At 47.4% G+C, this 24,543-nt stretch overlaps 1 protein-coding gene across 1 annotated transcript in view; it reads left to right on the forward strand.

Moving 5' to 3' along the window:
• The window catches only part of LOC147459369 (NADH dehydrogenase [ubiquinone] 1 alpha subcomplex subunit 13-B-like), a 50,198-nt gene extending 26,312 nt beyond the window's left edge, over window positions 1–23,886 (forward strand). Inside the window, exons 2-3 of the mRNA XM_086510649.1 lie at window positions 23,273–23,344; window positions 23,458–23,886. Coding sequence (XP_086366775.1) covers window positions 23,273–23,344; window positions 23,458–23,602 — 217 coding nt within the window. The 3' untranslated portion in view covers window positions 23,603–23,886. The remainder of the gene's footprint in view (window positions 1–23,272; window positions 23,345–23,457) is intronic.
• Window positions 23,887–24,543: the final 657 nt, after the last annotated feature.

A 24,543-nucleotide genomic window follows, 5' to 3' on the forward strand; every position in this document is an offset into this window, starting at 1 on the left:
TTCAGGAAAGGAGATGAGGTGGGCTAACATCTTGTCACAGTTCCACTTCCAGATAGTCCATGATTAGGGACAAAAGAATTTAGTGGTAGATGCATTGTCTAGGAAGCCCTTGGTTCTGGCTATTTCCGCATACATCATTGAAGCTTCGAGGATATGGTAGATCAATACGTCGTAGATCCTGATTTTTGAGATATCTTTCATCGCATTCAGAGTAGAGAGACAGTTCGAGGCTATTTCATACGGGACGGCTACGACCTTTGAGGGAAAAGATTTTGACAGAGTGCCATTGTTCACCTTTTTTCCAGCCACCGCGACATAGATACCACCTTGAAGGGTGTTGACCGTTACTTTTACTGGCCGAGGCTCAGAAAGGATGTGGACAAGTTTGTTAGCAGTTGCTTAGTATGCCAAAAGGTCAAGTTTGATTGGCATAAGGCACGAGGATTTCTATAGCCTTTACCGATACCCTCCTGTCCCTGGGAAAGCATTGCCATGGATTTTTTTTTTGATCTTCCCAAGACTCAAAGTGGGCATGATGGCATTTGGACAGTCATCCACAGATTCTTTAAACAGGCCCACTTCATTTTTGTAAAGAAGACAGTTAAGCTCGATCATTTGGTGAAATTGTTTCTCACACAGAATATATGGCATACCTGAGTCCATTGCTTCGGACGAAGATCCCCGGTTTACTGGCTTGTTTTGGAGGGCAATTTGGGAGAACATTGGCATGCGGTTGCAGTTCTCGTCCTCGTTCCACCCGCAGGCAGATGGGCAATTTGAGATAGCGAATTCAATGGTTTTGGATTTGTTGAAGTATTATATTTTGGATCAGAAGACTTAATGGGAAAAGTAATTGCCCTTGGTGGAGTTTGCCTACAACAACACATGGGGAAAGTGCCATTTGAATTATTCGAGGGTGCTAAGAAGGTTCTCAATTTCTAAGCACCCAAGACAAGATTCTTTGAAGAAAATTTTCGGAAAAGTCTAGAAGACATTGGAGGCCATCTAGCAGCTCAGAGGAGGAGAGCTCGTCCTCTTTTGAGTGTGACTAGATGAACAACAGAACGAAGGAGTTCAAGGAAGGAGTCAGGTGGCCAGGTTTGAGACGTTTTCAGGCTACAAGGACACCCATCGAGCCCTTGAGTTTGTACAAGAGTTTGACGGCGCCTTCTCTGGAGGACGGTTCACAGTCACTCCACGGTGCGAAAGGCGGCATCCTACTTAGGAACTGTACACACATGGTGGTCTACTCTGTTGTTGCATAGAGAAGCACTTGCGACATGATTATAATTCAAGACAATTTTCACGTCAACTTGGATATCAGATGAATATGCAAGAGATGCTATCACGGCTTAGCATCACTTGAAAATGACTGAGAAAGATACATTGGTGAGTATTGCCAGAGGTTTTGGGATACTTATTTGCCAGTGTCTTCGTTTCGGAAGATTACTTTAAAAGACCAGATTGAGCGGTTTTGCTGTGGTTTGCTAAAAAAGATTCGAGGCTGTTATCTAAACCAGAAGTCTGACTCTACTCAGAGACTTATGCAACATGCTAAGGAATGATTTTGAACGCATGCCGGCTCATTGACTTATCCTACGGACATAATAGTATCCACCTCAATAGGGCAAGAGTCGGCTAGTGGAAAGAATGAATCAGGGGAATTGGATGATAGCTCATCACAGAATTCTGGAAAATCAGATGGTAGCAGATTTGAATGTCTCGACGAACTAAGGGAACCAGAGTATTCCGAAAGAAGAGGATCATATGATAGTGCGTTTCAGGGTTCCGATGATTGAGACTGACGTGTCAATGGACAGGGAAAGCTATCAAAGCCACCCACAGGTCCCACATGAAAAGCATTGTGAATCTTCCAATTCTGGCAACTTCAGTCTGAAGGATACATCACTTATCTTTTCTTGGATCTGGAAAGGGCCAAAGTACCACATTTTTATCTTTGGAAACAGTTGCTTTTGTCCCTTTCGTTTCCTAAGGCGTGCCTTCTCAAACCGTTAAGAGCACCCAAAATCATCCTCCTTCAACTGCAAGTTGCGTCGATGTCTATCAACTGTTTTGTTATGCCGTTTTTGAGACTTCTCAAGAGCCTCACGAACCTTGGCAAAAGTAGTGTCCAAATCTCTCATATACTGATCTGCTTCAAAAATCTTATCCTGGGTCTTGGGAATTCTCTGATCTATCAGCTGATTCCCTTTTCCTTTCTTTCCTCGTGTCCTAGTCTCTTGAAACCTTTCAAGGGTGAGGTGCTAGTCGACAGGGAGCCTGAGGAGCAACCTGAAGTAGAAGAGAGCGAGGAGATTCTTGTTTCAGAATAGATACTGGCTCCCAAGGAAAGGAAAGAGAAAGGTAAAGTGAACGACAGCTCTTAGTCAAGGACTATCCGGCATTGAATGCGAAGTCGATGGAGGAGGAGAACCTAGCAGATACTCCTCAAATATTGGAATTTTACCTTGAGGTTTTTGGTCTAGATTCGACTATTCCGAGAGATCTCGTGGATCAGCAGGGTTGAATCTGGTGCAGATGGGATTGCACAAGAGGGGGGAGTCACTCCACTCCTTTGTCACAGATTATCGATGGAATAAAGTCACTGATTTTTCCTTTGGATTTCAGGAATACTGATGGGCTGACAATATTATGCTGGGTGACTTTATGAAAGAAGTAGTCCGACATGGGAATTCTCGAAATGATTTTGATTGATAAATACTCTAATATGTGACTGTGTTTAAGTACATGTTTGAAAGATGAAATGACTGTAGCATGTCGTCTTGAGAATTAGTTAACCTGACATCAGTGAGGTCCTGTGTGGATCTAGATGCGATTACGAAATACGTTGCCAGGAATCATCGTCCTAGATCTCCATGGATTCTATGTGATCTGATTTGAATGTGACGTTCAATGACTGTCGTCTTTGTGCAAGTGCTAAATTAGTGTTGTCTAGTGCGTCGGTACTTAAGAGTTAGTGTCTACCGAATTGGTTTATGGCTTATGTCTATTTTTGCATGCGTAATCGAGGGCGATTACAATTATTTCAAGAGGGGGGTATGTCACAAACTGATGACGTGGCATCACTACCTGGACACCAAAGTCACTTTATAAGTTGTCCCAACTTATGGGTACCTGCCTACAGGGCCAAGGGACACAAGAGATTAAAAAACATTGAATGGACAGTTGTACGGACGCCTGGAAATCGCACTGACATGCTGACGTGGCATGCCGTACGAAAATCCTAAAAACGCGCTGACTGTGCTGACTCACTCTGCAGAGCATTTGGACGCAGAAGTCCCTCGGGAGTTGTACTTTGCAATGATTAATGATAATGAAATACTGAAAGGGACGCCAGACTTTGGGGCCAATACCTTTAGGCACAGAACTCCGTCGGCCGTGTCGACTCTCTCTCTCTCTCTCTCTCTCTCTCTCTTTATTAAAGTTCAGTGATTTGAAGTTTCTGTTTGTGTATTATTATTGATTTCTTGCTTGGAGTGTCCAAGCTTGTCACACTACTCCTCTAGCTCCCTGTCCACCAGCACTTCATCTTTGAAAGGTCTCAATAGATTCACATGAAATACATTGTGAATCTTCCAAGTATCTGGTAACTTGAGCCTGAAGGATACATCATTTATCTTCTCTTGAATTTGGAAATGGCCATGGTAACTTGAGCCTGAAGGATACATCATTTATCTTCTCTTGAATTTGGAAATGGCCATAGTATCGCAGACTTAGCTTTGGGAAAAGCCGCTTCTTACCCTTCCGTTTCCGTAGGCGTGCGCACGTCTTGAACCGTAGTAGCACCCAATCATCTTCCTTCAACTGCAAGTCATGTCGATGCTTGTCTGCTGCCTTCTTATGCTGTGCTTGAGACTTCCTCAAGGCCTCTTGTACCTTGGCAAAAGCAGTATCGAGATCCTATGTATACTGATTTGCTTCAAAAATATTATTTTTGGTGCTCAAAATCGGTGGAACCTTCTTGAGACCCTTGATAATCTCAAATGGTGCCTTCCTCGTAGACGTATGAACCGTGTTATTGTAGACAAACTCCACCAAAGGGAAATACTTGTCCTATTGAGTCTTTTGATCGGAGACGTACGACTTGAACAAGTCCAAGACCACCGAATTGGCTATCTATGATTGCCCATGTATGTGTGTGTGGAACGAGGATGAGAATTTAAGCCGTGTCACGTGTGCCTATATTCTCCCAGATTGCCCTCCAAAACAAACTGGCTGTGGGGATCTCTGTTTGAAACTATAGATTCAGACATATCATGTTATCGAAAAATCTGCGAGACAAAGAGCTTAGCCAGATGATCGTCTTTAACTGTCCTCTTTACTGAAATAAAGTGAGCCTGTTTGCTAAATCGGTCGATGATGTCGTCATGCCCACTTTGATTCTTGGGAAGATAAAAAATGAAGTCCATTACTATACTCTCCCAAGGTTGGCTAGGAATAGATAGATCAACCATATCCTTGATGAATTGCTGAAATAGCTGAAACCTGTGGCTTGCGAGACAACGCGTCTGCCACCAACATCTTCTTCCGCATAACATGGACGATCCAAAAGTGAAACTGTGACAAAATATATGTTTGTTTGTCCGAGAGTTGTTTTTGGGACAAGAAGTATCTCAAACTTTGGTGATCGGTGAAGATTGTAAAATTGGCTTCGAGCAGAAAATGGCGCCACTGAGTAAGAGCATGGATGACTGCCAAAAGCTCCTTTTTGTAATTTTGTACAACTTGCTTTGGTCGTGAGAACATTCTACTCTCATAAGCTACAACATGGCCCTCCTGCATTAAGACCGCTCAAACACTGCTACCATACGCAGCAGAGTAAACCTCAAATGACTTCTGCAAATCTGGTAGTACCAACACTAGACTAGTTGTCAACTTCTCTTTTAAAGTCTTGAATGCTGTAATCTTTGATGGTTATGGTTGTACCAACATTGGAACTTCTCTTTTAGAGTCTTGAATGCTGTAATCTCTCATGGTTCACAAGCAAAAGGAACCCCTATGTGTTAGAATGTGTAATGGAGAAGCAATGTCCGCAAATTTTCGAATGAACAACACGTAATACGAGCATAGCCCAAAACGCTTCGAACTCCATGTACATTCTTCAAATTTGGCCAATCTCTAATGGTTTCAGCCTTGACCGGGTGCATCTTTACACCGTCTGTAGAGACAATGTGTCCCAAAAAGTGCATCTCTGGCAAGAAAAACTCACTCTTTTTCCCATTTACCTCGTCTATGTTGCTGTAGTGCCTGGAAAACCTGTAACAGATGGTGTCTGTGCTCTGCGACACTCTTGGAGAATACGATGGTGTTGTTAAAAAAGGTGTTCACAAATGACCGATGTTCTCTAAAAATCTTGTCCATCATCCTATTGAACGTTGCAAGAGCATTCGTGAGTCTGAAAGGCATCACCAAATACTCGAACAATCCAAAGGATGTCCTGAACGCTCTCTTGTATACATCTCCAGGAGCGATCCTGATCTGATGATATCCACTTTTCAGGTTGATTTTGCTAAAACATGTAGAACCCTGTAGCCTGTTCAATATATCATCGATCTTAGGTATTGGAAACCTGTTCTTGATGGTGATTTTTTTGAGAGCTCTGTAGTCAATGCACATTCTCCAAGATCCATCTTTCTTTAGTACCAACAACATTGGCGAATAATAAGGTGATGCATTGGACCCTTTTCTTGAAGCTCTCACTTGGTTTATAACTTCCTTATTCTGGGCTCTGCTAACTTGGGAAGGTGGCCGGTTCGATGGCGTGTTGCTGGGAATCAAATCAATGGTGTGATCTTCAAGTCGTTGAGGAGGTACCTCTCCTGGTAAGCCTTCAGAGAAACAATCGGCTTGATTGGGATCATCCTCAGATTGAACATGTTTCTTTGGTTTATTGGAAGCCTCAAAGGTAGATTTGCAACCCAAGTAGCCATGATAGTCTACTGCTTGACTCTTCTTTCACGACTGCCTCTTGGTCCTTATGGGTCTACTAACTCGTCGCTTTACAACCTCATCAAATTCATCCTTGGAGTACACTCTTTGTCTTGGTACCGCCGGTGTAGGTTTCTTCTTTAAAGTTGAGTTGAGAGGTGGGCTCAAACTGGCTGATAGTTACATGTGCGGACACAGCATTTGCACGCTGTGCTCCTAGTTAGAGGGTCGTTCGCTTTCACATTTGTTGATGAGTTGTTCGGCGGTAGATGAAGCAAGGGGGTGCTGGCTAAACTGATTCAAGTCCACCTTCAACGTAATCGACCCTTTGTTGGACCCAGAAGAAAGGACGGTTATCCTCCTTGGTGGGGAGGCTCGCGGGAAGCGGATGCCCTTCTGGGTACGCCGTGATCTGCACTCGAGGGACGGAACCGCAGGGCACGTGCCTGTGGCGAAGTTCCTCGCTGAAGTTGTACCCCGGTATTTGGGTGCTCTGCATAGGCGGATGGGGAGATAATACTCCCCTTCCTATGCTGTTATTTTGAATCCGATCCCTTCCGGGGGAAATGACGTAATTCTCCCCAAGCGAAGCCAGATGAGCTACAAGAGCGCCCAAGTGCCATTCCACCCGGGGGGGTCAACTTCACCTAAAAGGGGTTGGGAGGTGCAAACGGGAGACACCACCAACCTCAGCGGACGCCACCTATGAGCCGATGCCCTTCCAAGCGGGTCGGGTTTCAAAGGCAGTTTAGTGAGGTGAGCGATAAGTTACCTGGAGGAGGCAACTCCAAAGGGAAGACCGAAGCAAGTCCCGCAGTACTTGGGCCTCTGAACAGAGGTACTTGGTCGCTGTCACGCCCAAATCCAAGTGGCGAAGTGGGTCTCTCAAGGGATTAGTCATGGCCCTAAGAGTGTAGATAATTCTGAACTCTTGTAGTCCAAAGGAAACTAGTGACAAAAGCGTCTGCGTTCGGTTTCTGGGTGCATAGTCCTGGTCGTTCTTCTTGTATACTTTTTTGGTGTATGAGGGGAGCGGCCGGGCGTGCCCTACCAAACTCCGAAAACAAAACAAAACAAAACAAAAGTTGAGAGGTGAACTGATAGCGGCACACCATCGAGAATGCACCTTGTCAAGTGGATGCTTCGCCAAAAATTTTGCGACACTCCATGCCAAAGATGTCACAAACTGATGACGTGGCGTAATCTAGTGACAATACGTTGTTCTCAACTTATGGGACATTATCAAGGGGACAAAAAGGGATACAAAGAAATTAGCCTGCCTAAGGGCTGCTGACGTGGCTGATTGTACGGACGCCGTAGATTGCGCTGGCTACTCACTTGGCAAAATGTACGGATTTTTGCAGGTTGCGTTGATAGTGCTGATGTGGCACAACTGTACGGATTCCCGCAAACAGCGCTGGCTGCTTTTGGACCTTCTGCTTTTGAACTAGAATCTTTTGAATTATTGCTTTTGCGGGCTCTGCTTTTGGCATCCCTTTGTAAGAATAAAAGGAACCTAAGGGCCTCACTTTGCAGAGCATCTGGATGCAGAGTCTGAGAGTTGAGGACTTGCGGGAGTTGTACTTTGCTCAAAGATTAATACAAAAGGAAATAACGAAAGGGGCGCCAGCCTTTGGGGCCAATCTCTCTTGGCACGGAACTACACCGGGCCGTGTCGACTCAATTGAACTGTGATTTGTCTGTAAAGTGCTTTAAGTGAATCTCTCTCTCGTGTCGCGACAGATTTTAGACTTGGGGTGCCCAAGTTTGTTATAGTGGTATTAGAGATCGGTCGATTTCTCTTCTACCGGGAAATCCGATCCCTTTTCTCGCGACACCCATGGATTCAAGCAAGAGTCAGACGACGACTCCTTCCACCTCGAAAAAGGGAGGCGGTATAGAAAATTCAAGTGGATTAGCAGAGAACGAGTACGGGCCACCTCGGCCTACGAAGTATCAACTCATGGAGATGCAACGCCAACAACAGGTTGATGAGTGTGCAAAGCAGATGCTCTAGTTTGCCAAGGACCCATAGTATGCCAAATTTGTGACCCAGCACCCGATGGATGAAGTGCATACTCATTGGACAGAAAGCCATGGAGTCACCAATAAAACCGGCAATCAAGAAACCTCCTACTCTAAGGATGTTCACTGAAGAAGAACTCAATGATGTTGTCGAAACCCGAATTAATCAACTTTTGGATGCGAAGAAGCAATTGAAGAAGCGCAACAAGGGGATTGACTACCCCGGTTACTTGGGCCGTCAGTCTTCTTTTGCAATTGCACGAAAACAAAAGAAGCATGTACGTTTCGAAGGACTACCTAGTTCTTCTTCTTCTTCTTCTCTTCTTCTTTGACAGTTCTTCTAGCTCTTTGTCACCAGCGTGTGACTACTATCTATCCTTTTTGTTGATTTCTTTCTTATTATCTATTTACTTTCACTTTTTGGAAACACCCCTCGGGAAATCTAACTGCCCTGCATTGCATAGCTAGTGTGGAACTGTCCAGAGGGAGTCCAGGCCTGAGGGCAAGAGAGCACTAAGGTTGGACAAGGACTATGGTTAGCCAAGTGGGGTCATTGACTAGCCAAAGTGGAATCCTTTGCTACAGAGGCTACATTTCAGTTTTGGATGTGGCCACAGTGTACAAAGAGGGTCGGATGACCTAGAAAGATATAATGGCAGCATCTCCTAAAATTTAGGGAACTGCTATTTTGGGACCTGAAAATGTCTTCGCGTCATTACGTGCAGTTTGACATGGGGATCATTTTGTTACTCTGTGGCCAAGTCAACAGAGGCTGCAGGTGAGATATTTTTAGACCCGAGGGTCTAAAGCGGGAAAATGCACAAATGAGTGACACTTGGCACTCTGAGGCCAGTTTACTACTTATAGAGAAGGCAAAAACGTGATTTATAGCTGGGAGGCTCATTTTGCAAGTGTCTGTCACAGGTTAAGAGCTATGGAGTGCTTGCTTTCCCTCTTATGCACAGTGCGGTGCCAGGAGTGATGCCCTGCACGCTACGCACTGCCCTCTCTCTCCCCTTTGGCAGTATGTTATGCCCCTCTAGTGGGCTCTTCATTTGACCAATGTACAGTTGTGTGGGTTCATGCGCGATTGCCGAGGCAAGAGCCTCTTGCACAGGTACTGGATTAGCTAGCGGCTAATCCCCCCGCAGGTACAGGTGAATTCGGAGAGGTTTCACGCCAGAAATCTCGTCCAATTCAAAGGGCAAGTAGCCCTACAGGTGCGGGAGCTCGAGGACTTGCTAGGGATGCGACCGGCATGCGAAACGGAGCCCGAAACAGTGAATTACAGCCTGCTGTGTATTTTTGCAGGTTTAGGGTTTTGGCCCTAAACGGACCCTAATACCCCCAGGAGGTTCGGGGACGCAAGGGGACCGCTGTACAGGCGATCTGGCGCATTTTCAGGGCTGAAAACAGAGAATTCAGCGTGCTGCAGATTCTCGCCAGGTTTTGCAAAGTGCCCGTATGCGTCGGGAAAGTCAGTCAATGCGTGGGAATACTGACCGTGAAGGGTTCTAGTACAGTTATGCTGCCGAAATCAGGCTGGAACAGTGGAAATTCAGCCGAGTTTGTGCGGGGCAGCTTGTAGGGAACCACAGCGTTTATTCCCTCTTTTGAACAATAAAGAAATACCGAAAGGGGCGCCTAAGTTAGGGGCCAATCTGGTGTCCGTCTACTCATACAGGTGCAATCTAGCAGCCTGTATCCCTCTCCCCTTTGTTGTGTCTTGAAAGTACAGGTAAAATAGACGACTAATAATGGGTGAAAGCTAAATCAAGGTTTAAAGTAAAGTCTACCGCCCTTTTTGGATTGAACAGGCCGGTTTCACTCTTCCTCTTTTGGCTCGAGCGAGGAGGACAGAAAGGGTGAGAAGCGAAGCAAGAATCAAAGTTTTGGAAAGAACAAGAAAAAGTCAAAGAAGATCAGATTCCGACCGGTTTCTGACAGTTCTACTGAGGAGTCATCTTCTGACAGTTTGGACTCCGATGATCACATGTTTTATGCAAAGAAGAAACACTTTTATAGAGCCAACCAGTATGATTTCCTCGAAGATAAGAACAAAAAGACTAAGGAATTTAAAGAGGCTGGACAATCAGTGAAATTTCCCTTTCCGGATTCCAAGATGCCCCCAAGGCTTTGGCTTTCATTCAGCAGTTTGATATAGCATTCTCTGGAGGACACTACTCAGAGCACTCCAAGATCAGGAGGGCAGCATCGCTCTTGAAGGGAAATGCACGAATATGGTGGTCCATCCTTCTTCGGAGGAGAGAAGCTCCGACCAAGTGGTTAAAGTTCAAACGGATCTTTATTTCTTCTTGGTTGACCCAAGAGTACGAACGAGATGTGAGAACAGCTTGGAACCATCTTCGGATGACCAAGGGTGACACTTTGGATGCTTACTGCGAAAGATTTTGGGATTCTCTTCTACCGACCTCCTCTTTTAAGGTCACTTTCATGGAGTAGATTGAGCGGTTTTGCTGCGGACTCCCCAAAGAGATCCGAGATTATTGCCTTGAGCAGAAGTCTGAGTCCATACAACAATTGATGGGACATGCTAAGTGGGGATTCTCGATACATTCAGGTAACTTGACCTACCCCACTGATGAAGTTTTGATACAAAGGACCGGACAGAACTCGACTAACGACAATAGAAAGAAGAAGAACTCCCAGAAAAAGAAGGATGCACGACCCCGATTGACTGCGGAACAGAGAGCTGACTATCTCAAAGAGGAGAAGTGTTTTGGTTGCGGGGAACAAGTACACATCTCTGCAAAGTGCCCCAAAAAGGTGCAGCGAGGATAGTCAGAAGAAAGGCCAGAGAGTTCTAGAGCAGCAGAAGAACGTGGCAGAAAAGGCAAGATGAAAGCAGGAGTTGTACCGGATTGCATGGGGACTGACCCGAGTCAGCAGATGGACGAAAGTACAGAACTTTGCTGCGCATGGGCAAAGTAAAGGATCAGGAAGCCCTCATTTTCTTTGATGGAGGAGCCAAGGCCAGCTTCATTACACCTGAATTGGCGGCTCGACTTGAGATTACCCCCGACAGGATGGAGCCACCGACGGAGGCAGTTCTAGCGGCACCTGGACGAGATGTTGCCATTACACCTGCCATTAGCAAACTTCATTTGCATTGTCAGGGGTATTTAGGGCACGAGGACTTTTACATCATCCCTTTCGAAGGGTGCGACGTCCTCCTAGGAATCCCTTGGTACCGCAAGAACAACACCGTGGTTGACTATTGGGCCAACAAAGCAACTTTGACGAATGAGAAGGGCAGGAAAATTGTACTTAATGTAAAATTGAAGGGCGAGTCTCTCCCTGTTGTATCGGCTTCGGCCATTTTGAAATTAATGAAATCCAGTCTTTTTGTTTACTCGATCTACTTGAAAGAATTGAATGATGAACAACAAATCAATTTGTTTGAATTGGATAAAGAACAACAAGAATTTCTGCACACACATGTTGATTGTTTCTCAGAAGGCCTACCAGGCGAGTTACCTCCATCTCGTCCTGAGGACCACACCATTGACTTGATTTCTGGAAGTACACCACCAAATCGGCCACCTCACTGTATTAGCCGAGAACAGAATGAAGAAATTATGAGCCAAGTGAAAGACCTTGAAGAGGGTCTCATCCAGCCTAGCCCCTAGGAAAGCATTGCTATGGATTTTATCTTTGATCTCCGAAGACTCAAAGTGGGTACGATGGCTTTTAGACTGCCATTTACAGATTTAGCAAGCAAGCTCACTTCATTCCAATAAAGAAAACAATCAAGCCGGACCATTTAGCGAGATTGTTTATTGCTCAAATTTTCCGGTTACATGGCATGCTTGAGGCCATAGTCTCCGACAGAGATCCCCGATTCATGAGTTTGTTTGGAAGGCTATTTGGGAGAACATTGGCATGAGATTGCAGTTCTCGTCATCTTCCCACCTGCAGACAAATGGTCAATCTGAGATAGCCAATTTAGTGGTTTTGGATTTATTGAGTCTTACATTTTTGATCAAAAGACTTAATGGGAAGAATATTTGCCTTTGGTGGAATTTGCCTACAATAACACTGTTCACTCTTCGACGGGGAAGGCGCCATTTGAGGTGATTGAAGGTGCTAAGAAGGTCCCTCCCTTTCTAAGCACTAAAGACAAGATTTTTGAAGCCGATCAGTATGTGAGGGACTTTGGATACTGCTTTTGCCAAGGTTCGAGAGGCTCTAGAGAAGTCTCAAGCACGACACAAAAAGGCAACGGATCGGCATCGACACGACTTGAAGTTGAAGGAAGATGATTGGGTGCTTTTACGTTTTGAGAAGGCATGCTTGAGGAAACGAAAGGGAAAGGAGCGGTTTTTTCCAAAGCTTAGCATGAGATATTACGGCCCTTTCCAGATAAAAAAAAAGATAAATGATGTATCCTTCAGAGTTAAGTTGCCAGATACTTGGAAGATTCACAATGCATTTCATGTGAGTTCTTGAAACCCTTTAAGGGTGCGATGCCAGTTGATGGGGAGCCTGATGAGCAACCCGAAGTGGAAGAGAGTGAGGAGATACTCGTTCTAGAACAGATTTTGGCACACAAGGAAAGAAAAGTGAAAGGTAAAGTGATTCGGTGGCAGAGATATTGGCCCCAAAGACTGGGCCCCCTTCTCGGTATTTCTTTATTATTATGCTTGCACAAAGTACCAAGGTCTGAGGGTCCTCTCTCTCTGCAGTGTTCCCAAGCTAACCTATTGGTCCCTTGGCCTGGCTAAAAGCAGCTACATGAAAAGCTTATGTTCTAAGAGTACTTGGAGCCCCCAAAAGCTATCTATACAACAGGCCACGTCAGCCTGCCAATGCAAAATTGCGTGGTGATTTGTGGACGTCCATAAAACCTACCACGTCATCAGTTGCTTCACGATTTTGGGTCCATGCCTTTATTTAATAGGTTTTAGGCCCCTCGGCCAGGGTACCATAAGTTGCAACACTGGCACGTGGTTCTTTTAAAAATTGGGCCACTTGGATAGGCTCCATAAGTTGGTTAAACTGCTGCTGGCTCTTTCACTAGGGTTTAGGCCATGCCACATCATCACTTTTGTGACAATCTCAAGTTTATAACCTATCTTGGATGATCTAGTTGCATAGGTAGAGATTGTTGGAGAGTTGTGGCAATTATCCATGGTCTAGAATCCAACACATGGTGGTGGTTGTAGTTCTCGATGGCCTCAGTTGCCCAGATTATGTGGACTGCTTGTAGTGGCTGGGAGATGCTGGTATGTGGCATGTGACTTAAGGTACTGATTTCCGACTCTTTGTTCAAGGGTGGAGTGTTTGTGAAATGGGAATTGATTTGGATACCCCCAATTTATGCCTTTACCCTTAGTTTTGATGCTATTTCTTGGAGCAATCAACAACAGTACTTGCTGCTGATGCCGGTTTAGCGTCGGCTGAGTTGAGGAGATTCTTGGCAGAGCTGGGCTTATCCCCAGCGTACATGATTTACACTTCTTGGATGTTTTCCGGGGTTAACGGCTGGATGGTATACTGCAGCATACCGTTTGACCTTGGAGATTTGTTGTAGGTTTCCTTGTCCACGGAACCCTCACATGACACTTACAGACTGCTCACTCTAGCTCCCTGGGCCGTCTTCCTTTCCAAGAGCTGAGAGGGGATGCTAGAGTTTGGCATCTCTTTGGATTCATCAAGTCGGTCCTGATATCTCCTACGGACAGGTGATAGGGAGTGGGGGCTGTATGCGCGGCCAGAGTGAGTTAGTTTTCTCATGTCGGGGTGTGTGTAGCCATGTATAGCCATGTATGCTTTTGCAGGCTTGAGATATCTTATCCCCGCCTTGGTCTAGTTTCCTTTGGGCCCCAAATGAGCGAGCTGCTGTGTTTTCCCCTATTTTCATATTTTAGCCCATTATATCATGCCGTGGGGCTGGAGGAGTGGGTTGGGCAGCAGCAGTACATGCCTACATAGGCAGGGCCGGGGGGGGGGGGGGGGGCGCCTCTAGAGGGCTCCCCCATAGACCCTCTAAAGGGCCTTGCAATTGGGGGGCCCTTTACGAACTGGTGGGCCCAATATGAACAGTGTGGGTGTCCCATAACCCCAAGCTCCCGATCAGCCTAATCCGTGTCCAGGTAGAAAAAGAGAGGCTCGCTGCCCGCCATCGCCATCGCCGTCGCCCAGCCCCCCTTCTCCCCTTCGTGCAGCCTCTCCCTGCCCTCGCCCGCTGCCCGCTGGCTGCTGCGCGCTGCCCATTGCGCGCTGCCTGCTGCCTGCTGCCCGCTGCTTGCCTGCCTCATTCTCCCCTTCCCCCACCCTTTCCCCCTTGTGCGTGCCCCCTTCCCCCGCTCCATTTGCCCCACCTTATCCCCCCTCCCTCCGAGTCACGCTTTCAGCTTGCAGGCAGGCTGTATTTTCAGCTTCCTTGTAAGCGCCTCGTCGCCAACGCCCTCCTCGATTCAGCAGCAGACACAGAATAGCGGCTTTTGCTCCACCTCAGAGGGACTCCACAGAAGCCCTCGCCCGACACCGCGGAGCTGACCCTTCGACTTGCTCTTTCGCCAGAAGAGCAAGCGAGCTTGATGGCCGAAGTGGAGCGCTTGCAAGCCACTTCGGTTATCTGTAAGATCATTGGCACTCGGCCCAGTCAGGGCGAGGTTTGGGATTTACTACAGGTCCGTCTTCTCTCCAATGTGGGCAAGATCACCGATGTCCAGATCCTTGGGAGAGGGTACTACCAGGTAGAGTTCGAGTCTGCGGATATGACGCCCGCTCAGCATCCGAGCAGCTCGAGCTTACTTCCGACGATGGCATCATGGTTTTGTTTCTACTACAGATGTGCTCGAGGAGGAGGCAGACTTGCCGATTTCGATCTGTTTCCCAGGCTTGAGGCGAGAGTACCTCCCTCTTCTCTCTAGGATTGGTTCCATGTTCGGGACAATTCTGGAGTCTCCGCGCACTGTAGCTTCAATTATGGCCAAGGCCGCACGTTTACCCTACTATGCGGGTTCTTGTTCGAGACACACTCCCCCTCCCCAAGGTGGTACTACTGCCTCTGGTGAGTGGGGGATGGATCAAACAGAGTGTGGAGTATTCGGGTCTCCCGAACCAGTGTTTCATTTGCAAGCAGATGGGCCATTTGGCAAAGGCCTGTCCTCGCAGGAGACCTCGATCCACAGCGCACGCATGCGCAGCCTTCCAAGGCTGAGCATGCCAAGCAGCCAGATACACAGGACGCACAGGCTGGTACCTCGAGAGAGACCAATGATCAAACAACTGACGGTTGGCAGCAGGTACCTGCCCGCTGTCGACAGGGGCGGGCTTACCCCACTGCTCCCCCTGGTGGTCGACCTTCTGCAGCTCAGCAGCACTGGGTTCCGACTGAGAACCGTTTTGACCCCCTCCAGCAGGACCCGCCTGAGGAGGCCCTGTCCACTTCAGTTCCTCCACCATCGCCTCCTCCTTCCTCAGACGCTGTCGCTCCGCCTCCCCCACCTCCGCCTTTGCCTCACGCCCCTCCTCCCTGATGGGGCCCACAACCTCATCTCTCGACCCCTCCTCCACTCCTCCTCAGACGCAGGGTACTGGACATGCTTCTGCCGCGAGGCATTCTCTTGGTAGTGCTTTCGCTACGAGCCGTGTGGCTCGAGAGGGACAACCCCACCGGAGGCCACCTTTTTTGGTGCAGACTTCTCCCTTTGCAGCAGTCCCTAGAGGCTTGACTAGCTTTGACATTCGCAGACGATGGGACTTCTTCGACTACAGCTTCACTCGGTTTCTGGGTGACTCTTCTCGGAGGCTAGCTTTTGAGTCCACGTCCTCTTTCTTGCAGCTAGAGGCATTGAGACTCGGGACAGCGGTGGGTTTCTCCTTTCCGCTGTGTGGTAGGGATCACAGAGTGGACCCAACACACAGTCCTTGACTCGCTCGAGATTGAGGCTATTGAGTTCTCACACCACACATGGGACTTAGGGGTGACAGATCTGGTGCAGACACTTTGGCCTCTTGCCAACTTCAGCATGATGCCTCCGGATGCAGCGGGTTGTAGGCACATTGTGGTGCATTTGTTTGCTGACAATTAGTGCCCTCCTTGTTATGTATTTGTGCATGAGGATTCTTGGACAAAGGATGTAGCCCATCAGGCTGCACGCTCGGCTTGGGCCTGGGCGGGACAATCACTTCTTTCGCGCTTGTCTAGAGGTCGTTCGGATGCGGATTACTCCCCATCCAAACCGGCCTCAAAGATAGCGAGGTTGGCTGCTGTGGTAGCATCTTTTTTCTCTCACTTGACTCCATGAGGATCATCTCATGAAATGTGCAAGGATTAGGAGGGCCCCAATTTCAACGTCAAAGGGGTCGGCTGCGTAAGGAGCTTCAGAGATGCCTCGTGGGTGGTGAGATTGATATTCTTATGCTACAGGAGCATCATCTTTGTGAGAGCCGCATTCGACGGTGTTGTCAGATTTTGCGTGGTCACTATGAGACGTTTTGGTCAGCTGCATTTGGAACTGGAGGCATCCAGGGTGGGGTATGTATGACTATTGCGGACTCTTTGCAGCAGGCCATTGTGGGCAGAGGGATTATTGTGCCAGGCAGGGCTCGGTGGATTACTATGCAGGTTCAAGGTTGCCTCATGGGCTTCCTAGACATCTACGCACCCAATGTGGCGAGTGCACGTGCAAAGTTTTGGGCTCACATTGTAGAGTCTCTGCCGCAGGCAGAGCAATGGTGCATTGGGGGTGACTTCAACATATTGGAGGACCCCTCTGACACGATTGGAGGTAGCCATAGTACTGTGCATGGAGTTGAGTGGGCAGCTTGGGAGAGGTTATGTATGAGTGCGGGTTTCAGATGTGTGACAGCATTCTAGCTTTGTGAGGCTACCTGACAGCCTGACCTTCTCTTGTTCGGACCGTAGAGTGGGAGCAGTGAATCTATCTCGGATAGATCGTTTCTACACTAGTGACCACTTCTGTGACTTGGGTGGGTCTGTTTGCATTCTGCGTGGGACTTCTTTTTCGGACCATGCACCAATGATCCTCACAGTGACAGATAGACAGAGGAGGGGGAGCACGATGCTTCGCATCCCTGAGAGGGCCTTGCTGGACTCTGCACTCAAAGAGCGAGTGGTGACTCTTTGGACAAAGGGCTTAGACTTGCAGGACTCTCCTGCTGACAGAGTGGCCTCTGGACTTGCTCAGCTTAGTCGACTATTTCTCTAGGAGTCTACGGCCCGCCTGGATACAACGAGAGAGGAGCAGCGTCTCCGATGAGGTGTTGCTTCCCTGCAGAGGATGCAGGAGCAGCATCCAGACAGTCCTTGGTTGGAGGAGCAGTTACAACAGGCTCGCCAAGAGCTTGCCAGCACAGAGGAGAGGCGAGAGGAGTTTGCTTTTCATCGTCAGGCATCTGAGTGGACCCACGTGGGTGACAGAGTGACAAGGGCTTTCTTTGAGTCAGTGGTGCCCCGGCAGGCGCATGCTAGGGTCAACCAATTGAGGAGGCCTGATGGGTTAGTTGCTTGAGAGCCAGAGGACATGCGTGCTGTTGCCACAGGTGTGGGCACAGATGCCTTGTATTGTGACTGAGGAGATGCACCAGAGTCTTGAGCTGCCTTTACAGTTAGAGGAGCCCCACGCGGCCCTCTGAGCACTTCCCCATGGTAGCTGTCTAGGTGAGGATGGTCAGACTCCTAGCTTTTTCTTCGAGTACTGGGACGTGCTTGGCTCAGATCTCTGCAACGCTTTTCAGTACATCCTACACACATGTCACGTGACACATCCAACCCTATGTGTCTGTGGACAAGCTACAACATGACCATGGTTTAGTTCTGTCAAGTCAGTCTAGAATAGGAAGTGATCTGCCACTTTTGTGAGTCTGTTCGCAGACTGTGCATGTCCAAGCACTGAGATTAGATGCATATCCTCTGGCTGCACACAGCATGATCATCAGCATTACCATCAGAATCCAGGAGGAGCATTTTGCAGTGCATTAAACCTATTTTCCCTATTTTTGACATTTTTCACTTATTATTTTTAAGTGACTTTTGTTGGAAACTGGGTAGGGCAATTTGCCTAAGGTAATATATAAGCAAACCTAGCGCTAGGCTTATCTGGCAGAAGTGGAAGAAGTGCACAAGGCAACAGGTTTGCAGCAGGCATCTCTCCCTCTCTCTCAAGCAAGACTCCTTGAAGCTTTGGCGTTTATCACCCTAAAACCTCAGCGTTTCTAGCAAGCAAGACCAGCGAATTTCAGCCATCTTCTACAGCGATTCCTCATCAGTAGAACCAGCGTTTTTCAATCAGTAGAATCATTGTTTTCCAAGCCTCAAGAGCAGCATTTTTGTACAGCCTTAAACCTGCGTTTTCAGCCCTGCATGGTGGCATTTTTGGACCAGTACATCAACGTTTTACACCTGCAGCAGTCAGCGTTTTTGGACCAGCAAGGGGCAGCGTTTTGCGACAGCAAATCAGCCAATAAGGAATAGCAGAAGGAAAGTCAGTTCAGCCAGTCACCGTCGTCGTCCCTCATCTTTACAGCATTCAATGTAGCATCACCTAGATTTGCATGAGCATCTTGTACCATATTGTGCAATCAATAGCATAGACGGCTCTCGCCATCGAGAGTGGGGCCCTTGGAGGAGGATTTGACAACTTGTCTGGTGTCGTATTCTCTTCTCTCTCTATCTCTCAGTCTGAGCACCTTCATTCACAGTGTTCACCACTTTGTGTGTGTCCCTTGCACTCTCTCACTAAAGGAACGGAAGGCTCTCCCTTTCGTAAGTAAAAGGAAGCCTTGAGCACAGTTCGGAGCACTCATCTTGAGCAAAGTTCAACATTCACTTCCGTTACACCTTACATTGGTATCAGAGCTTTGGCAGTGTTCTGTATCGCTCAAGGAAAGAACCACAAGAACCACGGTTTTTTTATGCTTGTTGCGGTCTCACGTAACCCAAGACCTCTTGGGCGTGTCTATTCTTAATCGTGTTTTTGAAGAGTGACAGGAAACCCAAGAAAGAAGGGCTTGTCCAGCCTCCCCTTGTGCCTCTTTCACTTATTGAGAGTGGACCGTGCACTTAGTGGTTGGCCAATCGACGTGAGGGGGAAAAGGCAACCTTGGTGTGAGCGCAAGGCCGCCAAGGGGTGCGCCCGCAGAAAAGAGCAGAACTCGTGTGAAGAGAAGATCCTTCTCTAACACAGATTGCAAGCGAAAGAAGAACCTCAAGAACTCAAGAACCTCAAGACCCTCAAGAACCCAAGACCCACAAGAACCCAAGTTCCTCGTGAACTTAAGAACCCACGACTTCAGTGGATGGTCATCATCAGAAGCGGAATGGATACTTCGCATGGAGGTGATGAGCATGAGGGTGGTGAAGAAGAACTTTCCCCACCAGGAGGTTTTTCTGTCCCTCCCCCTTCCCCATCTACGCTAAGGATTGCACTAACCCCTATGGAGGCTTTTGACAAGATGAGGATGGACAGGAAGTTAGAAAGCGACGAAAGAATTGCAGCCATAAGCAAAATTTGATCGCGAGAACAAAGCAAGAATGAAAGAGATGTTGTGACTCTTTTCTCAAGTGCAGGCATAGATGCAAGAGATTCGAGAAAAGGAGACTCTCTTAGTCTCTTCTTCTCCAAAGCATGACACACATGATTTGCATGATAATGGTAAGCATGATGATTCGAATGATAATGACAAGCATGAAGAATTGCATGACAATGACAAGCATGATGATTTGCAAGACAAAGATGTGATTATTCACGAGCATGATGATTTGCAGGATAATGATGTGATTGTTCACAAGGATGATGGTTTGGTTGATACTTTTTCTAGTGAAGCTAACCTCATTGCAGATTCGATCGATCACAAAGAACCGATCTTGGCTTTCGAGTCGAGGTTCAAAGAACCCCCATAGGAAGATTTGATCAATCACGAAGAACCGATCTTGGCTCTAGAGTCGAGGTCCAAAGAACCCTCTCAGGAAGTATTATGTGTTCGAATGATTAGTCAGCACGCATTGTTCGAGTGTTTCATTCTTGATGCTTTCCTGTATTTTAGTCACCGTCCTTATGTGATCCCTTTTCATAGGCATGCCATATTGTACGTTGAAGACGATTCACTCATGAATGAGCACGGATGTATACGGATTATTCGTGGAAAGATGAAATGTTTGCATTCAAGGAATTCACATTCCATGTCTCTTCCTTGACATTACACAGCCAAGGAGGCCAACCTTCATAGGTGTGAGCAGGCTCTTGAGACCTTTTGTTGTGCATCAGGCGCATTGATCAACTGGAGAAAGACAGTGGCTTTCTTGGTTGGTAGTGCTCCTACGCCTGATTGGCTGCCAGGTGAGGGTTTCAGATGAATTCCCCCAGGGACTGCAGCTCGGTACTTTGGCTGTCAGGTTGGCTTGAAACTTGTCTCTGGAGCAGCAGATTGCTCCCCTCCTCCTTTCCGCACGACTTTCTTTGGCAGGCAGAGTTGTAGTGGCCAACCAGGCGTTGTTAGCTACTATGTGGTACATCACTTCTTGTTGGATCTTTTTGAGTTCCTGCATCAGCCAAGTAGAGAGGCTGATCAGGAACTTCCTCTCGTTAGGACGTGACACCCAGATAGCCTGGGCCAAAGTGGCCTGGCAGGTCATCACTCTTCCTTGTTCTTAGGGAGGGTTGGGGATCATAGACCTAGCACAACAGAGTAGAGCCCTTCTTGGGAAATTTGTTGTAAGAGGATTAGTTCTTGTCAGCTTTTTGGGTGAGGTTGTGGGACTCGAGACAACCATGGCGAGTCACTTTGTTCCAGTGGCTGGTTGCACATCGGGCTAAAGCAGTTGGGGCTAGCTTTTACATAGTGGTCTCTCGGCAGCATGCGCAGCTTGTGACCATCCTGTGGAGAGTCAGCGCCATTGTCTTTGGGATTGTCCTTTGGCACAACAGGTTTGGCTTCGTGTCCTTCGGCCGATGCCAGCTCTTTCCAGGGCACGATTGTACACTTGGGGGCCAGCTGCTTGGTCCACCTTCACAGGCCCGGCGCTTCAAATTGAGCTGTCCTCCACCAGCAGGATGATAGTGATGCAGGGGGGTCGACCTACACCCCAGCCTGGTACAGAGCTTACTCCACAGGAGTGGTGCAGTGAGAGAGAGGAGTGTTGGGAGCTCATCTGTGGCCTCACACTCTGGTTCATTTGGCGGGCCCGCTGCTTTCGCATCTTTGAGGCTCACCCTGTACCACCAGCAGAGATTGCTGGAGATCTTTGGCTAGAGCTGGTCCATACTCTTAGAGGACAGTTCGAGAGACTCTAGGGCAGCTCCGTCCACATGCGGGAGCGTAGAGAGGCTTTCCTTCGACTCTGGCGCCTTGGGCCTTTCTTCACCATGGTCCATGGTGTGATGAGATGGCACTACCGTCCACCTCTATGGCTTTTCCCTCCTCCCATCTCTTGATGTAGCCTCATTGTACCTATGTTGTTTTTTCATTGGGAGAGTTTCCCCCTTATGATCGTTGTAGCCCTCTCTAGAAGAGGTGGTTGTAGCCCTATGGGCAGTTTCATTAACTAACAGAAGGATCTTTTTCTTGGAAATAAGAAAAGGTAGAAAAAGAGAGTACAATACTGACAATTAGCGGCTATGGCGTACAGCTAGATGGTTGAGTATGCAGCATGAGTTGCCCGCCTGACAAACGGAGGTTGCAGTTGTGTGCGGTCCAGGAGGCAGACAATGGAGCTGGAGTCATGGGCTCCAATTGCGTCTGTGCGAGTACCATGTTCGTGTGCCAGTTTGTTGTCGAAGGTTACCTACAATTAGGATTAATAAAAGCGCTTCTCTAATGTAGGGGTGCCTCAAGCCCCCCCCCCCCCTATTGTTCAAATTGCAGTTTTAGAGAGAGTATGGGACACCCATCCTCCGCCCTCGAGTACCAACTTTAAGGGGCCTATGGAGAGCCCTCTTAGAGTGCATAATGTGCATTGTCCTGCCTGTCTGGGCGCGGCAGCCCCCAATGTTTTTGGGGTGCAGCCCATACCTATAGTTTTGGGCAGCCCATCACCCCTTCAAGTCGAGGCTATGGGGCAGCACCTTGGCGACATCTTCTTCTAAGGGCAGCCCACATATCGGTGATCTCATGCAGAGGTAGGTCATCTCCGATGCAGGCCTAGGAGAGTAGAGGATCCCCTTTCCTCTAGAGAGCAGCCATACAACGGCAGCCTTGAGTCATGCATCCTCTTTGTCCGGATTCATCTTGTTGCCAAGAGGAGATGCAATTTGTTATGGTCCCAGTTCATCATGGGAATGTTGAGCAATGGCCGCGAAACTTTGCAGGGGCAAGGAGTAGGGTAAATTGCCTGCCCCTTCAAAGTTTCATGGCCATCTGTTGCGGTCTTGTCGGTGTGGTGCTGCACAATCGCCAATTTTTTGCCATAGGGCTCACTGAGGGCCCAATTACAAGAAATTGGCGTCTGTGCCGACCATGACCGTTGAGACGGTGAGCGATGGCCATGAAACTTTGGAGAGGGACTAGGGTGCATTACCCACCCCTTCAAAGTTTCATGGCCATCCGTTGTTGTCTCATTGGTGTGGCACTGCACAATCGCCACTATTTTTCCTTAGGGCTCGCTTTGGGTCCAATGGCAAAAAATTGCTTGTTATCATCATGGAGAGCCTTTCCCGGATCTCTCTCTCTCTCTCTCTCTCTCTCTCTCTCTCTCTCTCTCTCTCATGTGTCCTCTCTTTCTACCTCGAGATCTCGCTACTCCACCGTTGGCTTGTGTAAGTGTGTGGCATTGCAGTGTTCTCTAGTGTTATATCGGAGTTGAGCCAGATTGGAGTTGAGGTGCACCATGTCAGATATTTAGTCCGTGTCTTCGTTGCATCTTCTGCTGCCTATTCTGACATTGAATCCGCTAGCCTTTTGATGACTGTGCAATGTACACGATTGGCTCTGGAAGTCGATGTAGGATGTCGCGCTAATAGCTTTGCTATAGAGACCATGTTTGACAAGAAACTAAGATTTTTCGTTACCTGACGCTCCGCTCCCTTGGAGCGGGAATCAGGAGCTTAAAAAAATTTGCTTACTCTCTGAAAACACTTACTAATGTGCCTTGTAGGGTTGTAGGATATGTTCCTTGTACTTCTATGAAAGCAGATAATCCACGGTCCAGCTACAACATGGGGATGAAATGGTTGTAATATTTACCAGAGTATTTGTTGAGCTTGAATTTTTCTTGTTCTTGCCCGTCTTATTGTGTCAGTGATTATTTGTCTATTCTCTTTTTTACATCCAGTTTTTTCTTACTTAAAGGTATCTGCATGTGTCCCAGAGCTTATAAGCAAGAAAAGTTTGAAGCGCGCAAGACGATACTTCCATTTATCCAGGCAGAAGAAGATGCAAGGTATGTTTTCTGGTTGTTTTGTTGTTGTTTTTAAAAAACAGAAATCAGTTTTTCATCCAGGCATCTTAATGAGCTTGAGACTGACAGTTTCATGTACTGTCCGTGACCTTAAGGTTTATACGCGAGAGACAAAAATGGCTGGAGGAAGAAGCCAAGATTATGGCTAATGTCCCAGGCTGGAAGGTTGGGGAAAGCGTGTACAACACAGGAAAGTGGCGCCCCCCCGCTCGAATGAAGATCGCTGCCGACTATCAATGATGCCATAGTGCTGTTTCACATAACCATAGTTGTTTGAGAGGCTTATGCAAATAAAAGCTTCCTGATTGTGAGATGCACACGGCCTGAACCTTGAAGTCAAATTTCTGTTTCATCGAGTGGAAAGTCGGGCTTTTTGTTCACATCACTTAAGGATTCACACGATTGAGCTTCAACAAGTTATGATCTCAACCAGTCTGACCGTTTTCTTGAAGTGTGTGCTTCAGTTGTATAAATCTTTAGGAAGTCACTGTTAATTTCTTCACCAATAAGGACTATTCACATAATTGTGGTTTTTCCATGGTAGGTGCTCTTCAATCTAGTATCAAAACCATTCCTTCAATTGTTCACTCTGCAATTAAACAAGCCCAGCAAATTTGAGTATGCGTAGAAGAGAAATTGTTTCAAGTGCAGGATTGTCCCTGTCTGACGGACAAACCCACCCCTGCATCCGATCTGTCCAATCCGTTACCGACATACAAACCAGTATGGTAGGCGTCCGGTCACTTAGACCGTTGATCTGGGCAAATTTGGGTCCTTTAGGCCACTATTGTCACATGGCCCATTGAACAAGGTCCAAGGCTCAAGGGGTGGGGCCAAAGTTCAAGCTTCGTGTTGCAAAGATGCTACTTGGGCCTTTCAACATCCTCAGCTCTTTTCTAAACTCTCTCTTTCTCTCTCTTTCTTTCATTGTAGGTGTTGTGCTAGCTTTGGCTTACTCCATTTGAACCGTACTAACACTGGATAGTACTAGCATTGGATGTTTGGACATATCTACCGTGTACGAGTGCTAGCGGGCGGTGCCTTTACTTTACTTCAAACATTTGTATCCCATGTTTCAAGTGTATCCAGGTTGTGGCTGTATTTGTGGGTACATGATCTACGTGATTATCCCCCTTCGTGATAATATGGTTTGGATGTGGTTATGCCGGAGTCTGAATAGA

This window comes from Adiantum capillus-veneris, chromosome 4 (assembly GCF_014529385.1).
Source record: "Adiantum capillus-veneris isolate H3 chromosome 4, ASM1452938v2, whole genome shotgun sequence".
Lineage (NCBI taxonomy): Eukaryota > Viridiplantae > Streptophyta > Polypodiopsida > Polypodiales > Pteridaceae > Adiantum > Adiantum capillus-veneris.